At 37.3% G+C, this 18,161-nt stretch overlaps 1 protein-coding gene across 1 annotated transcript in view; it reads right to left on the reverse strand.

Moving 5' to 3' along the window:
* LOC119797587 (CUB and sushi domain-containing protein 1-like) overlaps positions 1–18,161 on the reverse strand; it is a 404,138-nt gene that overhangs the window by 134,297 nt on the left and 251,680 nt on the right. Inside the window, exons 25-27 of the mRNA XM_038306729.1 lie at positions 10,225–10,351; positions 9,755–9,966; positions 7,426–7,617 (exon numbers count right to left, since the gene is read on the reverse strand). Coding sequence (XP_038162657.1) covers positions 7,426–7,617; positions 9,755–9,966; positions 10,225–10,351 — 531 coding nt within the window. The remainder of the gene's footprint in view (positions 1–7,425; positions 7,618–9,754; positions 9,967–10,224; positions 10,352–18,161) is intronic.

Here is an 18,161-nt window from a genome sequence, read left to right on the forward strand (position 1 = left end):
AAGAAGAGGAAATGACACCTTGCAGACAAATTTTGCCACCACAGGTGGTTGTAGATGGTAAAACACTAACATAGAAAGACAGATGGTGAGATTTAGTCACAGACTGTGGGGCTGGGGGTAGTTAGAGAGAAAAAATCACCTCTGGCAGTGCTGTGAATTCACATTTAACCATGGAGCAGGAAGGAAATAATGTCATGAGAGTTCTAAAAGATGCATTCAAGCAACAATTTGGTAATGTGGAATGGAGATTTCTAACATGGTGAGGTGTCTTCATGGAATACATAAACACCATTATTACCACTGAAATAGTGGTAATCAAAAATATTAGCAGTTGCAAATTACTGACAGACTCAAAACTAATACAAAAACACTACAGTGGAGTACTGCGTCTAACAGTATGTGATGTGTTTAATCATCAGTGTATCAAAGCATAAAATATCATCCTCCCTAAGTACTGATGAAGGTGAGGGATGTTATAAATATGAATTAAGATTTAAGACCACATTCTTATGTGAGAAAAGAACTGACAATTAGTAACTATGTTTAACAAGACTGATTAGAAGACAAACTCTTAATACCCAATTGGTACAAATGGACTTTTCCTCAGTGTGCTAGTTTAAAAGAAGAAGAAGGAAAGAGACATCTAATGTAAAAATAGGATGAATCTGCATGTTCCCTTGCTGAGTCAGCTCTTGAGTGATCAACATGTTACTTGCTGCCGGTCATTCAACTGGCTTACTGACGTTAGTCATTTTATGTTTTTAGCTATGGATGAAGTCATCCTTCTTTTCTCTCGCCATTTAGTGATAATAATTTCCGAACGTCAGGACATTTGTTTATGAGTCTCAGGTGAGCTCATTTCATTACTAATAAACAGTCTTAGATTTCTTCCTACCAAATTTAATTAAGATTTTTTTTCTATCATAACTTCCATAATGAAAATGACAAATAATATAATTTAATTTTCAAAAAACAACTTTGGTTTCACTGATTCCCTTTGGGAGGTGACCATCATTTAAAGGGTATGAAATCAAAGCTGTGAAACCTGTTTGTAAAATAATCATGTTTCACAAAAAACTGTAAAATTATAACATACTAAATGTTGGCCAATAGTAGTATTAAAGAGTTTTAGTTTCATTTCACTAGGGTGCAGTTCATTGTGACAGCCTACATGAGTTCTTGGCATTGAAACTCCAGTGCTAATGACAGAAAGCCTTTACAAAAAGAAGTGACAAGGGCAGAAGTCACTGAGGGCTTAATCCCCTCTTTAGAGACAATTTCCAAAGACGGAGTTAAGAAGAAAGCCCTCACTATTTCAAAAGATTCTTTCTACCTTTTACTTGGCTTGTTTAATCTCCTGCGAATTTGGGAAAGGACGTTATACTGTATTACAACACTAAAAACATCCCACATGTGCATCTGCCTCATGTCAAATGATAACCTTGCACTAAACTTTCACTAGAGATTGTGGCTATTTGACTTTTTCAATTTGAAAGGTATGAGTATACTGATTGTATCAAAAGCTGTCATATTAATATAAACAAACAAAGATCATGATTTAATTCCCTTCTATTTTGTTATAATTTAGCTTTACTGTTGTTGTTGTGTCCATATAATGGGGAATATGTCTAATATATATTTCCATTGCATATGATTAAACATTTACAGTATTTTCCGCACTAAAGAGTGCACTTCAGTATAAGCTACATCCACTAAGTTTTTTTTTTTTGTTTTTTTTTTGGAAACGTACGTAAGTAAACCACACCATGCTAGGAGCTGCTGATATCTACAGGTGCTGGTCATAAAATTAGAATATCATGAAAAAGTAGATTGATTTCAGTAATTCCATTTAAAAAGTGAAACTTGTATATTACAGGTGCTGGTCATAAAATTAGAATATCATGAAAAAGTAGATTGATTTCAGTAATTCCATTTAAAAAGTGAAACTTGTATATTATATTCATACATTACATACAAACTCATATATTTCAGATGTTTATTTTGTTTAATTTTGATGATTACAAATGACAACAAATGAAAATCTCAAATTCATCATATCAGAAAATTAGAATATTGTGAAAAGGTTCAAAATTGATGGCCCCTGGTGCCACACTCTAATCAGCTAATTAACTCAAACCACCTGCAAAAGCCTTTAAATGGTCTTTCAGTCTAGTTCTATAGGCTACACAATCATGGGGAAGACTGCTGACTTGACAGTTGTCCAAAAGACGACCATCAACACCTTGCACAAGGAGGGCAAGACACAAAAGGTCATCGCTAAAGAGGCTGGCTGTTCACAGAGCTCAGTGTCCAAGCACATTAATAGAGAGGCGAAGGGAAGGAAAAGATGTGGTCGAAAAAAGTGTACAAGCAAGAGAGATAACCGCACCCTGGAGAGGATTGTGAAACAAAACCCATTCAAAAATGTGGGGGAGATTCACAAAGAGTGGACTGCAGCTGGAGTGAGTGCTTCAAGAACCACCACACACAGACGTATGAAAGACATGGGTTTCTGCTGTCGCATTCCTTGTGTCAAGCCACTCTTGAACCACAGACAGCGTCAGAAGCGTCTTGCCTGGGCTAAAGAGAAACAGGACTGGACTGCTGGTGAGTGGTCCAAAGTCATGTTCTCTGATGAAAGTAAATTTTGCATTTCCTTTGGAAATCAAGGTCCCAGAGTCTGGAGGAAAAGAAGAGAGGCACTTCATCCACGTTGCTTGAAGTCCAGTGTAAAGTTTCCACAGTCAGTGATGGTTTGGGGTGCCATGTCATCTGCTGGTGTTGGTCCATTGTGTTTTCTGAGGTCCAGGGTCAACGCAGCCACATACCAGGAAGTTTTAGAGCACTTCATGCTTCCTGCAGCTGACCAACTTTTTGGAGATGCAGATTTCATTTTCCAACAGGACTTGGCACCTGCACACAGTGCCAAAGCTACCAGTACCTGGTTGAAGGACCATGGTATCCCTGTTCTTAATTGGCCAGCAAACTCTCCTGACCTTAACCCCATAGAAAATCTATGGGGTATTGTGAAGAAGAAGATGCAATACACCAGACCCAACAATTCAGAAGAGCTAAAAGCCACTATTAGAGCAACCTGGGCTATCATAACACCTGAGCAGTGCCACAGACTGATCGACTCCATGCCACGCCGCATTGCTGCAGTAATACAGGCCAAAGGAGGCCCAACTAAATACTGAGTGCTGTACATGCTCATACTTTTCATGTTCATACTTTTCAGTTGGCCAACATTTCTATAAATCCTTTGTTTTTATTGGTCTTCAGTAATATTCTAATTTTCTGATATGATGAATTTGAGATTTTCATTTGTTGTCATTTGTAATCATCAAAATTAAACAAAATAAACATCTGAAATATATGAGTTTGTATGTAATGTATGAATATAATATACTAGTTTAACTTTTTAAATGGAATTACTGAAATCAATCTACTTTTTCATGATATTCTAATTTTATGACCAGCACCTGTATATTCATACATTACATACAAACTCATATATTTCAGATGTTTATTTTGTTTAATTTTGATGATTACAAATGACAACAAATGAAAATCTCAAATTCATCATATCAGAAAATTAGAATATTACTGAAGACCAATAAAAACAAAGGATTTATAGAAATGTTGGCCAACTGAAAAGTATGAACATGAAAAGTATGAGCATGTACAGCACTCAGTATTTAGTTGGGCCTCCTTTGGCCTGTATTACTGCAGCAATGCGGCGTGGCATGGAGTCGATCAGTCTGTGGCACTGCTCAGGTGTTATGATAGCCCAGGTTGCTCTAATAGTGGCTTTTAGCTCTTCTGAATTGTTGGGTCTGGTGTATTGCATCTTCTTCTTCACAATACCCCATAGATTTTCTATGGGGTTAAGGTCAGGAGAGTTTGCTGGCCAATTAAGAACAGGGATACCATGGTCCTTCAACCAGGTACTGGTAGCTTTGGCACTGTGTGCAGGTGCCAAGTCCTGTTGGAAAATGAAATCTGCATCTCCAAAAAGTTGGTCAGCTGCAGGAAGCATGAAGTGCTCTAAAACTTCCTGGTATGTGGCTGCGTTGACCCTGGACCTCAGAAAACACAATGGACCAACACCAGCAGATGACATGGCACCCCAAACCATCACTGACTGTGGAAACTTTACACTGGACTTCAAGCAACGTGGATGAAGTGCCTCTCTTCTTTTCCTCCAGACTCTGGGACCTTGATTTCCAAAGGAAATGCAAAATTTACTTTCATCAGAGAACATGACTTTGGACCACTCACCAGCAGTCCAGTATTGTTTCTCTTTAGCCCAGGCAAGACGCTTCTGACGCTGTCTGTGGTTCAAGAGTGGCTTGACACAAGGAATGCGACAGCAGAAACCCATGTCTTTCATACGTCTGTGTGTGGTGGTTCTTGAAGCACTCACTCCAGCTGCAGTCCACTCTTTGTGAATCTCCCCCACATTTTTGAATGGGTTTTGTTTCACAATCCTCTCCAGGGTGCGGTTATCTCTCTTGCTTGTACACTTTTTTCGACCACATCTTTTCCTTCCCTTCGCCTCTCTATTAATGTGCTTGGACACTGAGCTCTGTGAACAGCCAGCCTCTTTAGCGATGACCTTTTGTGTCTTGCCCTCCTTGTGCAAGGTGTCGATGGTCGTCTTTTGGACAACTGTCAAGTCAGCAGTCTTCCCCATGATTGTGTAGCCTATAGAACTAGACTGAAAGACCATTTAAAGGCTTTTGCAGGTGGTTTGAGTTAATTAGCTGATTAGAGTGTGGCACCAGGGGCCATCAATTTTGAACCTTTTCACAATATTCTAATTTTCTGATATGATGAATTTGAGATTTTCATTTGTTGTCATTTGTAATCATCAAAATTAAACAAAATAAACATCTGAAATATATGAGTTTGTATGTAATGTATGAATATAATATACAAGTTTCACTTTTTAAATGGAATTACTGAAATCAATCTACTTTTTCACGATATTCTAATTTTATGACCAGCACCTGTACTGAACTGTCCCCAACTAAACCTGTAGGGGGAGCTCTAACTATCACTCCTAAAGTAGGGACATAAAAAGAATGCTAGTTCCCGTTAACGAGTTGGCTTACTCATCAGAGCTTCAATTGAAAGATGGAGCTTAGTTATCGCATTTCATCTCTGCAGGAGTTACACACCGTCTCTTTATTGCTTTTACAGCTTTAATTCAGCGAATAAATGTAAAATTGCTGACATTTTTTGCACATTGTGTTTGCTCTATCATGGGCTAAGAGAAGATTTACACCTTCTTCATTAATTTCCTTTTTTTTTTTTTATTAATTAATTAATTTTTCTTCGTCTTTGGTTTTCAACTTTGACTTTGGTCCCCTGGCAGTAACAAAAACTCAACAGAAAAGCTGCACCATCTAATATGCCGCATGGTTCAAAGCTGGACGAAAAAGTAGAGGCTTATAGTGGAACCAATTCTTAAAAAAGAAGAAAAAAAAAAAAACAGTAACAAGAGTACAAATCTAAGTACTGTAAAACAAACACTAGACAGGAAACTCTTCCTACACTTCCTACCTGGATAAAATAAGGAGGACCAAATCTGACATAATCAAAAAATAAATACAGAAACAAATAAATGTGCAATAGGCATATAATTAAATGCACCAAAAGAAACGTTGGCCCCTACAGGCACTAGTACAGTGAATTTAAACTTTAGCGCCACTGAAGGCAACTGGCAACACCTCGCTGATCTATCAAACAGTTTTTTGGAATCTGAAAGCAGACTACTTTAGACCAAAGACTTGCAAAATATCTGGTTAGGTAAGTGTGACATCTTTTTTGATACCCAACAACAAGTTTTAGCTTAGTTAGCTCACATACTTAAGGGGAGGTCAGACTGCTGTAAAGCAGCTCTCTGGGACAGTGACTCATTCAACAATGAATGTAATACTTCCTTACAGAATATTGAGATAAAAAGTTTTTTAATGCATCTCAAATTACATCAAAACTTGGATTATAACTTGCAGAGTGCGGCTGTATTGGATAACCTTAAAACAATAAGGTTATCTATTTATTATAATTCTTTCTGCTAACTATTATTGTTAGGGGAGCCCATACAAGCTCTAGGCCTAACTGAATCCAAAGGAGCATGCCATTTTGGAGCTGATTCTCCAGCAGCAGCATGGTGTAATTTAAGGGCGACTGGGTTGGACCATTCACAAGCTTGATGGAGAATCAATTCAACTGTATTGATTTATTGTTGTGCTGCAGCAGAAGACCTCTGAAGATGTGTAATAATTAGAGCACTTTCTAATTTTCTCAAACATCCAGAAATGACCACTCATTACCAGATGTTTGTCATATTATATTGAGCGCATTAACGCTCGACCGTATAGAGAATGATGAGAGTTAATGTTTATATAAACTGAGATTTGACATAAATGATTATCCTCATTTTAGGGAAATATTCTTACACATGATACCCTGGGAAAACAGGAAGTGAAATTGTGTCTTGTAAGCTACTAATTGAACGATGAGGATATTTATTTTTTTAACTTAAGTAAAACATCCTTATTCCCACAATTAGCTCGCTAGGATTAGGTTGGAGACTGAAACAGTGCTCCCGATGCAGAGGCTGCAGTTTCCGTCTCGAGACTCGAGGATAACTAGTTCGGCAGACAACTGAACATCTGTGGCCATATGTGCAGCTAACTGAAACACATGTTGTGTCAAAGCAACCACACCACAAGTTAAGTTAGGAATTATAGCATGGCTTTCTAATAAAGATGGTAAATGCCTAAGCTCAGCTTAGTGATAAACTCGTAAAAGGAAGCCATTGTTGTGACTCTAAGAACTGATAGCATGTGGATTCTATGTTTCCAACCAAACATTAGGCAGAACCTGTCCCCTTAACACCGTTTTTTGTATAATAATGAAGAAATGCATCAGAAATTTAAAAAGTACAAACAGACAAGACAGAGTTGAAACAATAAATTGGGTGAAAATATGCAAATGACAAAACCGACAAAAATATAAAAGCATACACAGAAATAAATACATTTAAAAAATAGTAATAAAAAAATAATGAAATTTGTAATGATAATAAGAGGATCAGATAATAATTACGAAGGTGAATAAATCAATAAATCAGTTTAGAGATGTATGTTTCTTATTGTGTAATTAATTGCTGTGCACATATTTTCATTTGCTGTATCTTTAGTGCATTCAATTGCTATTTAATTCAATGGCCATTTATTAATTTCTGTATCTTTTCCATAAAATAATTATATTGAAGTTGGTCTTGAATAAAGAAATGCTGAACTTGGTATGAGTGTTTTTTATACATATCTCTTATGTAATCAAGTATTGGTTAATCTTGAATGTTCAGTCAGTCTCATTGCAATTAATAAACTTGGAGTGTTTTACACCTACCCATACAGGTTGGTGGATCTGGTTGCCAGTAGAACCTGTTATCCATCCGGACACATGTGATGGTGTCTTTCCCTTGTAGCTGATAGCCTGGGTCACACTGGAATGTCATGCTGTCACCAGGCTCCTTACTGTCTCCATATCGAGATCCATTTACAGGGATACCAGGGTCATTGCAGGATGTTGCTGTTGTGGCTGAATAGTTAAAAAAGGCAAAAATAAATAATGGTACATAGTATATTTTATAACATTTAATATTACCATTATTTACAGTGAGCTATTGAGTATGGCTCTTTTAATGATGTTATGCTAAATAATGTGTCGGGTTTGCCAATTACTTACAGTTTTGAAAATTACTCAAAATAGACGAGAAAGGACAATTTAGTTGAAAGATCAGTGCTAATATTAATTTAATTCTAAAACCTTTGCCTATTTGATTAGAGTAATGTGCTAGTAAGTCAACATGGGTGTAAATATAAGGAATCATTAACATAGTAATGGAATCACAGTGCTTTTATTACCATGTCAGAAAGAGTAAATATTTATTGTTTTAAATGTGGGGTTTATAGGGTTGGGCAATAGAGAATGTGAGATGAAAAGTACTGTGTAAATACCAATGGCATGTTGTAAAAATCCCAATGGAAACACCTCACAAAAATAGGGAATATATATATATGCCTTTCCATTGATTCCGTTCATTTATAACCTATTTCTACAGTCTAGCCATGACCCTTACCCTAAACTTAACCATTACAGGTTAATACCTAAAGGCCTAACACACTGGTTGCGTAAGACTTTTTAAATCTTCGATCCAATTTTTTTCCATGTCACACTGAATGCGTATAGAGAGGCTCTAACTAGGTCTGTGTTGATTTTATTTTCACTTCTGTCACTGTGTCACATAAGTTATAACAGTTTCCCACATTTGACCCTGACAGGTTATAAAAAGTTATTAAAAATAAATAGAAAAACACTGGAGCAGCTATAAAGAAAAGCCCCATCTAACGAGCCTCTGTAGCATCTCAAACCAGAACTGATGGAGCATGTTCATATGTATGTATTAAAAATATAAGAACTACCTCTAAAGAAAAGAAAAGCACAGCAATAAACACTGTGGGATGGTTTATGTGGTGACTGAGGCAGTGAGAGGTGATTCTCAGAGAGAGATCTGGGAAGTTTCTCAGTTTTTTTTTTTTTTTCATAAAGAGGTGAGAGTGAAGGGTTTCACTTACCTGCACTGTCTGCTCCTCATTATTTTGTTATTTGTGAGGCTCACTTTTTACTATATCCGTTTTCCATCCTGATCTTTTTTTTTTTTTCAAAGAGATTGATAAACTGCACTTTCTGTCCCTCATTGCTTTTGCGGGGCTCAAAGAAGATCACTACTTTATCCGTTTTCTGTCCTGCTGAACACCTATCATGGAAAAAGTATTTTTTAAATGTTTCATTGATTATTTTTGCAGGAGTCTCTCCCACTAGCTATATACGTGATATGCGACTCCAAAACTGACTGTTTTCCCCTGCAACTAAGTTTATATTTTGTATTTTCGCCCAAAACGGAAGTGTTTTACTTTGTCTTTTCCTCTGTGATGATCCTCATCGACTTTCAAAGGGCGCTAAATGCCCCTCTGTCGGATCAAATGCAAAATTGGATTCTGTGTGTTCAGGGCTTAAACCTAACCCCAACCTAAGCTCAATTTACACCTTAGCCCTAAATGTGACCCCTGGCTTTAAAACAGCAATACCCTTCATATGGTCCAGACATCGGGCCCCACAAAAAGCATTCAGTCCCCACAATGCACTATTCTTCCAGAAAATGGGTCTCACAATGTATCAAGAACACACACACATACTCACACACACACAACCTAATCCTTCAAGTTCTTGCTTTAGGAAGCATATTCTGCTTTTAGGAGGATTGGCTATATCCCAAATTAAACCATAGATCTCTAAGGGCTCCCCTCAGCCACCTCATTGATGTGTGTTGGTCTCTAGGTGATACATAGAAATATAAATTTGTTCTCTAGCTGGATGTTTTCTAGAAATACTAGTATATATTGTGTTAATGCCATACAGTATTAACTATTTTATTGGTATGATAGATTGGGTTTATAACATAACCTCAAACTGCCTGGGTTTGCTAATTTGCTAATTAAATTGCTAAGTCAGTAGCTGGCTTTCCTTTTTATGGGGTTATGAATTATAAAGCAAAGCAGATGGCATAAGTCAGGATTTGATGTGATGATCATGATACATTTTAAGTTTAATACAAGGAAATATTTTGCATTTAATACTTAGTTTTATGAGTTTAAGTTAAAATCAAGCTGCTTACTAGAGAACTGTATAGAAAATCCTTGCTTGCTGATAAAATAATCAGCATCAAACTGCAGAGTGAGGATGTTGAAAGTCGAGTGGATGTCTTCAGGTAATGCAGGGCCAGACCATTCTTTCAACAGAATCCCACCATCTGAAGGCCCCGATGGGCCGTCCCAGACTCTCAGAATGTCATGGCCAACCTCAGTGTCAAAGACAATGAAGTGAAGGCTGAAAAAAAGAACACAGTCCAACAAAACTTAATTAACAAATTAATTAACAACACCAGAAGACAACATGTGTCAGGAGGTGCCATAATCTGCCGAAAAGCATAGTTGGGGCATAATGAAAAGAGGATCGTATTCAAACACACCAGTAGTTTTGACAGTTCGCATTTCTTTCTTAGAACATAACATTTGTTTACAATCTTGTTAGCTTTAATCTTCTAAGTCAACTACTTTTAACTCCATTAGAGTAGCTGCTTTATACCTGATAGTCTTGCCTGTGTCAGCCTCTATTGTCCAGGTACAGTGGAGGTTATTGTCATATGGAGCAGGGTATCCAGGGGAGAGAATCCGTCCAGACACGGCCCCACTTATGTGACCTCCACACTCCGCTACAAACACAGTACAGTAGAAATTCACTCTACATTTTATATATATTTAAAGTATAGCAAATAGAAACACTTTGCCAACAGAAAAACAAAAGTATTTTACATAGATAAATGTTCTACTTGCAAAATATAAATATAAAATTTTTTTTTATACTTACAAACATTACCTGTAAACATTACTTCTAAACATCAAAACCAATTTTTATTGTTATAAGAGTTATAAATACAGCCCATCATATGCCAGCAACTCATTTAGCCATGTATTTCGAAATTAGGAAACTGTGAAGGGAGCTTCTGAAGTTGAAAAGGCCGCATCAAAATGGTGACAAACGGGGATTTAATTTATTTTGAATATGACATGGTTAGAAATGGCAGATGAGTTGGTCTAAGCATTTTCAAAAACTGCTGAGCTACTGGGATTCTACTGCACAACTAAGAGAATATTGGGATTGTTCCAAAATAGGAAAATATATACTAATTGGCAGTGAAGTGGAAAAAATCATTTTAGATGTCAAAGTTTAGAGGAAAATTGAACTGGTATAAAATGACAGAATTACAGCAGTGACTCAAGTAATCAATTGTGACAGCAAAGGAATCAAGGATGTTTTTTTTCCTGACATAAAATGCATGGACCCTTTAAACATATGCAGTACAGTCATAAAGGGCAAAATAGTTTAAATTTGTATTTAAATAGCTTAGAATTAGAAACCAAGGCTAAAATCTGAACTATCTCAGAAAGATTAGACACTCTAGATAACTAAAATGCTGCATAGTTAAAGTAAACTTTGTCTAAGTTGTCATTCAGTGCAAACCATGTACAAGTATGGTTCTATACTGCCCCATCTTAACAGTTCTGGCTAATGGTGATGTCATTTTGTGGAAGATTTTCTGTGCACACTTTATTCCCTTAGCACCAATAGAACATCATTCAAACTTTACACCCTACCTGACAATTTTGTTGGTCATGTTCACCCCTTGTTATCCCTTTGTAGCCCATATTTTTTCTTGTTTTATGGTGCTGTCTTTCATTCAGATAAAGCACCATGTTAGAGAGCTCAAACAGTTTCCAACGTATTTTTTGAGCATATTAGTGGCTTCAGTGTAATCAACCTTTTGTAGTCACCAGATTCCACATCTACTAAGTAGCTTTCACATATGGTGGGACGGGAGGTCCATAACAAGGCTGTGCAGCCATCAAGAATACAGCAACCTTTAAAAAGTCCATATTAGCCCAAATCTGTAAAGAATATAACAACTTATTGAATTTGTGCCACAAATACTAAGGTTGATCTGAAAGCAAAACAGGCACCCACCTTTTACTAGAAAAGTGGCCAGTGAGTGTATAGTATTTTTTTGTTAGTTGTGTGTCTGAGTTTAGCTTTCAATTAATAGAGGGTCTAAAACTAAATGTATGAACTTTTAATATGTTAGAACCCAATTACCATATTGCTTCATTTCTAAAGCTTGAAATAAACTCTGCAAGAGCTAAGAACAAAGTTGTTTCCCTTTGAATACGTGTTTTTGTGAGAAGCTCAGTTGCAGAACCCAATAAATGTCCGGGCACAGAAGCTTATGTCACATCTGCAAAATAAAACAAAACAGCAGCACAGCAACATAGTTGGCATTTTGAAACTGATGAGTAGGAAGACAGCAAAATGGCTTATATTACTTAGAAGAAATGTATTTTGTGTATATATCTTCTCATCGTCTCTGCCAGCTGATCCTCAAACTATCCGGAGTTTGGCACCTGTAATAAAAGGGTGATTTCTGACTTTAAAAACAAATTGGGAAAAATCATTTCCCTTTTCTTACTTTGCAATCTGATCCATACCTGGACCAACTGCACAACTGTTCTCAGATGTCCTAGGAGACAAAAGTTATATCTAAATGTGTTCAATAATAGGCAGCAAGACCCCCAAGAAAGGACTTACAGAACAAAATGATATAATTCACTTCAGGATTGAGAACAAATGTATTTTCTCAAGACTTAAAAGCAGCTGCTTACATTTTTGGTGCAAATAATATTAAGATGTGTTGGGTTTCATGGAAACCAAATCTAAAAAAACACCTCTTATTAAATCTACCTTGTTTTTTGTCTTTGAAGGTTAAGGGAAACATTTGATAGCTGTTATTCCGTAACAGTTATTCTATATGGCTTACATGTCTGGGGAAAATGCTACTTTACCACTAAAGAGGCATGAGTCTTATCTTATTCTGTGCTTATATTTAGTCTAAGGGGAAAGCTGGGTTACTAAGAAGCAGAAAGGAAAGCTACAGGCAAATACAGAATCATTGTTGTGGTATACAGTACCCATGGTGGCTCACTGATCCAGGATATCCCTGGTGATAAGAAAAGTATTTTGTACAGAGCAGGTTTTGTGTATTTGTGTTGTGTGTATTTCTGCTAGTTCTGCCATAATCACTGCCTGCATATTTGCGTCTACAGTAATTTCATATAGAAATACATTTAAATGTATAGAAAGCTCTGTTTATGGTCTGTCCGCACAACTCAAAGACACTACTGAGTAGAGCAATAGAACTACTATGAATAGCTGAAACTGAGGCTTACCTGATATATAAAAGGGAACATGCAGACCCAGAGGACACTAGCAAGCAATGAAGAATGACATTAGGTTAGCACAAAGCAGGATTGGCATATGGGTTAACCAATTGTGATGACTCTGTCAGGTGACTTATCAAGCTGCTGCAGGGATGGTTTAGACTTGCAGCAAGTAGTCATTGGGATTTTCATTGGGATTTTTTTCACAGAGTTTAAAATAAATACCGTAAATTCTCTAATATTGGCCTGTATTCCAATAGCGGCCGGGACTCTAACATTGGCCGGTCTCGCTGTCAGAGGAGGTAAATAATGGCCGGTCTCTAATACAGGCCGGGGCTATAAACGTTTTTTCTGGGCATACCTCAACATTATACTTGTGGTAGTAAGTAACAAACAAGTACCACAGCCCTGCGCAGCTGGACGACAGGCCCTGACTGCTGCCCGTCTGTGCGAGGAAGAGAACAGACACGCAGCAGAACAGGAGGAGCGCGAGTGATGAGGAGATTAAAGGGAGAGATGAAGAGGAGGAGAAAAACTGAGGAGGAGAATTAAACAGAATTGGAGGATTTTTTTTTTTTTTTTTTTACTTCAAACCAAGCGAGACATGGTAACTGTACTTTTTCAATAAATGAACCTAGTGTTTTATAGGTTCAAATAGACACAAAATCTCATTTTTATTCATTCCACTGGTAGTCTGTTTTGCTCAAATAGCAATAGAGGCCTGTCTCTAATTCTGGCCTCTATCCAATAAAGGCCTGGACCGCGATGCACTTGAGTGAAATAAAGGCCCGGGCCTATATTAGAGAATTTACGGTATTTTTAAATCAGGTCCCCGTGTCTTTTTCCATCTTTCGTCACAATCCCAGAGCCAGATCCTGACACCAATAGATGAGACGATTCCATCGGTTCATTTGTATAGTGGCTCTGTTTGTTTATCTCTTAGCTTTTGTTATGCATTTCTGCTAATAAGCTGTGTGCTTGAAATAAGCACATAGGCTACATTCACACTGCAGCCTGAAGTGACCCAAATCAGATGTTTTTGCCTATACGTGACCTGTATCTGATCTTTTCATGATACTCTGAATATGATACAATGGTCACTATTCTGCATCTTGCTATGCAGAAGCAGGAAGAAAAACATCAACCATGGTGGACAAAAATGTGGACAACAGTCTTTATGTTAAACCTCCTTGAAAATACCTCTACCGTGCATGTGGTACACTTAAGTTGTATGAATGCTGTTCACACAGAAGATCACATACAAGTCACATATATTTGGAAATGAGAATGACCATGCTAATTTTTTACATAAAAACAATCTGAATTGAGCATTAAGGTCTGCAATCTGTACATAGCCATAGATCCTAATGCAGATACGCTGCTTCTGTTTGAAATCATTTATGTGTGTCTGTCTTATCAGAATCAATCCAGTACTGTTTTTTTGTCTGTCTTTTCGTTGCTTTTTGGAGGCCTGAGACGGTATGAAGGAAGTGGATTATGCTCATAAAAATAGCAGTGAATGCCTTTAGAGGACCAGGATGCTAGTAGAACCCAATCTGCAGTTCAGAAGATGCTCTTCTCACCAGGAGACTGCAGCAAGCAGCTCTGAGGCTGCAAGTCTCTAACAGATACGGAAAGTTTATGTTGTGCTCCTCTCAGTTAAACTTTTAATATAACTTTAGCAAACTTCACAAACAGTTTTTTGAGAATCACCTTTAACTGGTCCCATCCAGTTGTAATCCATTCTGCAGTCTTGTGGTTACCTGTATTAAATGTAATCTTTTTATATGTATTTAAATCCTTTAACTGTTCTGCAGATCTTTAAGAGCATCATAGTTGCATCAAGGTGGTTATGACGATTTGTAGCTGATTTGTATTTTGACTGAGTGTTACTGCAACCAAGTGACAATAACCATAACTTTGTTTTTTTCACATTTAGGAGCAGCATCTGCTGAATATTTCTTTTGTTTTTTACTCACCAAGTCACATCTGGGATATTGTTTTAATTTGGGGGCAACAGAACAGAAATAAGAAATTATGGCCTTGTTCTGAACAACATAACAGTTGGTGGTTACAGATTAAGTAAGGAAGAATAAAAACAAATGGGCAAGAATCAATAACATAAGTGCAAAATTTCAGATGGATTCTGGTTAATTTTTACCAGTTCAGGCTTGATTAAATGTATCTGTAATGAATGGTATAGAAGTCACTTGTGTTTAAGACTCAAAGTTCTCTTAGGCAAAAGGTCCTTATAGTTATTTTCTTCTGCCATTTTAAAGATGTTCTCCATAGATAATAAAGTATTTTCTCCTGTTTTTGCTCTACCAGCGATCCATATAGCGATATGGACATTGTTTCAATTTGTAGGACTGATACAGAAGTGAAAAATGCAGCAAATTACCACACACATCGGGACACCTGGCAATCAGTGTTTTAATTAAATGCCTCTCACTCACTAATAAGAATTACTTGTAATGTCAGACTTTTCAAATTCCTTTGCAGCTGATCCTCAGCCTAAAATAAAACTTAATAAGAATATCCCAGTCCATTGTGTTGTTTTGGACGATAAGCTTCTGCATCAAGAAAGAAAACAGAGATAATGATTTGTATCAATAGTGGGATGTCTGCTATCTCAGAGAATATTCTGGCAATGACATATGCCGACCTTGGAAAAATGCTTCATTCACTTTGGAGGTACCGGTACTACTGATATTCAGAAGAGTAAATCAAAAATGTTAAAGGAGGAATTCATTGGTCTGCTTAATAAAGCTGAAGATCTTAATAGCAACATGTTTCTCAGTGGACCAGTCGCACCTGTTCACTGCTTTTGAGACTTTTCAAAATTCATAAGCGGTTGAAAAAAAGCCTGTGCAATGTTGGACCTTCATCAACAACTTTAGCATTTTCTGAGAAAAATTTATCTTTTCAAGAAAGACGATTTATGTCTGAAAAGGTCTGGAGCAAAGCAGTTGAGATTTCTCTATGAATCACACTAAGCTATGACCTTGAACAAAGCACATTGAGAGTAAATGATTGGAGCAGTACAGCCCATTCCAGTCAAGATAAACATAGTCAGAAAGATAACTTAAACCTTATCACAACTCGTCTCCTTGGTGAATCCCACCAGACAAAAGGACGATCCCTTGTTTCCCCAGCAGATGGTCCTGGGCTTCCCTCCCCAAAAACTCCAACCAAGAGTGCTACCTATGCTCCACTGTCTCAAATATCTCTGTCCACATCCAGCCCTCCTCCACTGGACTACATATATGTACAACATGAAAGAGACATTTAAGATTGGACAAAATGTAACTCTTAGATCTTCGCTATAGTACCAAGGCCCTGCTCCATCAGCAAAATCTTCTTAAAGACACATAGCACCACATCCACTAATTTCTGTAATACAGCCTGGGCTCCAGTGGTAACTCGATCAGAAAGGACAATTACCAGGAAATAACTAAGACCCCTAATTGGAGATAGTTGTGAAATTTGCACTCCAGTGTGCAAAATGTGCATTCCAGCAGGGAAAGCCGTTTCACACTAGGGGAAGAAGACACTAAACCTGGACGTAACTGAAGTGAGGAAAACTCTAAGCAGAGTCAACTCAGGGAAGGCTCCAGGGCCTGATAACATACCTGGGCGGATGTACAAAGAGTGTGTGGATCAGCTGGCTGGTGTCCTCAAAGACATTTTTGAGGTGGTGTTTACATTCCAGGTGAGGGTGTATCTGATGTGCACCCCCAAGAAAACACTCCAATTTTTATTTTTAAAACACACAGCCAATCATTAAGCAACTAAACAATTCCAGGTTTTCTGTAATTGATGTTTCCCTATTTCACCACTTTTCTGTTACTTTCAAAAGCATAACTCTGATGAGTCCATTGGCTAAAATGGCATAAGAAAACACTTCTTTAAGGATGGTGCTATTGACGCCTTTAACCAGATTTACTCTTCTACCTCCACTTTGCCTTGTAACTCCGAAGAGGAGCTTGTAGATAATATTTATTCAAATCAAATCTTAGAAATCATTGATTCTGTTGCTTCTATTAAAGTGAAGGTCATTATTGAGAAGAAAACCGCTCTGTGAAGAAACATGGAGTAGGTTCACCAGTCAGAAGTGAAAATAAGTGGTGTGAAACGCTGAATGCAGTAGTAAAAGATTGGACTCTAGATTCACTATGGCATCTATAAAGAGATACCCTCCAGATTGAGCTTATAATGAAAAAAATCCCAAAAATTCTTTCTCCTGAGATCATCAGCAGACATTTTATTAATGCTTACACCTTATTAGCCATGGTTGACAGGCTAAAACCTGAACTCCACTTTGGCAGGGCCAGCATACATTTCCTATTATCTTAACTGAAAAAAGCAAGGGCAAGAGGATCTAAGTACTTGACTATCAAGACAAATACCTAAGTCATATCAAATTAGAACCAATTTTGGCTGAGTTTCCCAATGTCACCAAATAAACATTTGTCAGCTGTTTTAACTTAGGGAATAAAAACAGCTACTATTAAACTGATGCTGAAAAAGAGTAACTTGGATAAGCTGCTTTTGCAAAACTAAAGGTCCAATTCAAAACTTTCCTTAATGACTACATAATTGAAAATGATTGTAATAGCTTTCTAACAATGCCAGCCACTTTTACGTCTCTCAGTCAGGCTTCTGTCCTCACCACAGTATAGAGACAAATTTTGTCAAGGGCTTAAATTATTAACCCTAATGCAGGCTTTGTATGCTTGTATTATCGGAACCTAGTGCAAAATTAAACGCTGTTGATCACTCCCATTCTATTAGAGAACCTAGAAAATTGGGTTGTGCTTTCTGGTACACCACTCAATTGGTTTAAATTCTTTCTGAGTGACAGGGCCTTTTTTATTAGAAGGTAACTTTACATCAGAGATGACAGAAATCATATGTGGTATTCCTTAAGTGTCCATCTCTGGGCCCTCATCTTTGTTATCTACATGCTCCCCCTAACTTGGATTAAGAAAACAACAACATACTGTATGTTGCTATACAAATGACAAACCAGGTCACCAGGTCAGCCACTTGGTAAATGCATTGAAGAGATCAATGCATCAACACATTGATCATCAATGTATCAACATTTTCTTCAGCAGAATTAAAGCAAAACTTAAGAAACTGTTTTTGGACAACAGGACATTTAAAATTTTGTGGACAGCTTCAGTTAATATAGCTAGAAACCACCAATCAGGCTCTGGGTGGACTGATAGCCTCAAAACTTAGCCTTCA

This window comes from Cyprinodon tularosa, unplaced genomic scaffold, assembly GCF_016077235.1.
Source record: "Cyprinodon tularosa strain WSP-4 unplaced genomic scaffold, ASM1607723v1 ctg59, whole genome shotgun sequence".
NCBI lineage: Eukaryota > Metazoa > Chordata > Actinopteri > Cyprinodontiformes > Cyprinodontidae > Cyprinodon > Cyprinodon tularosa.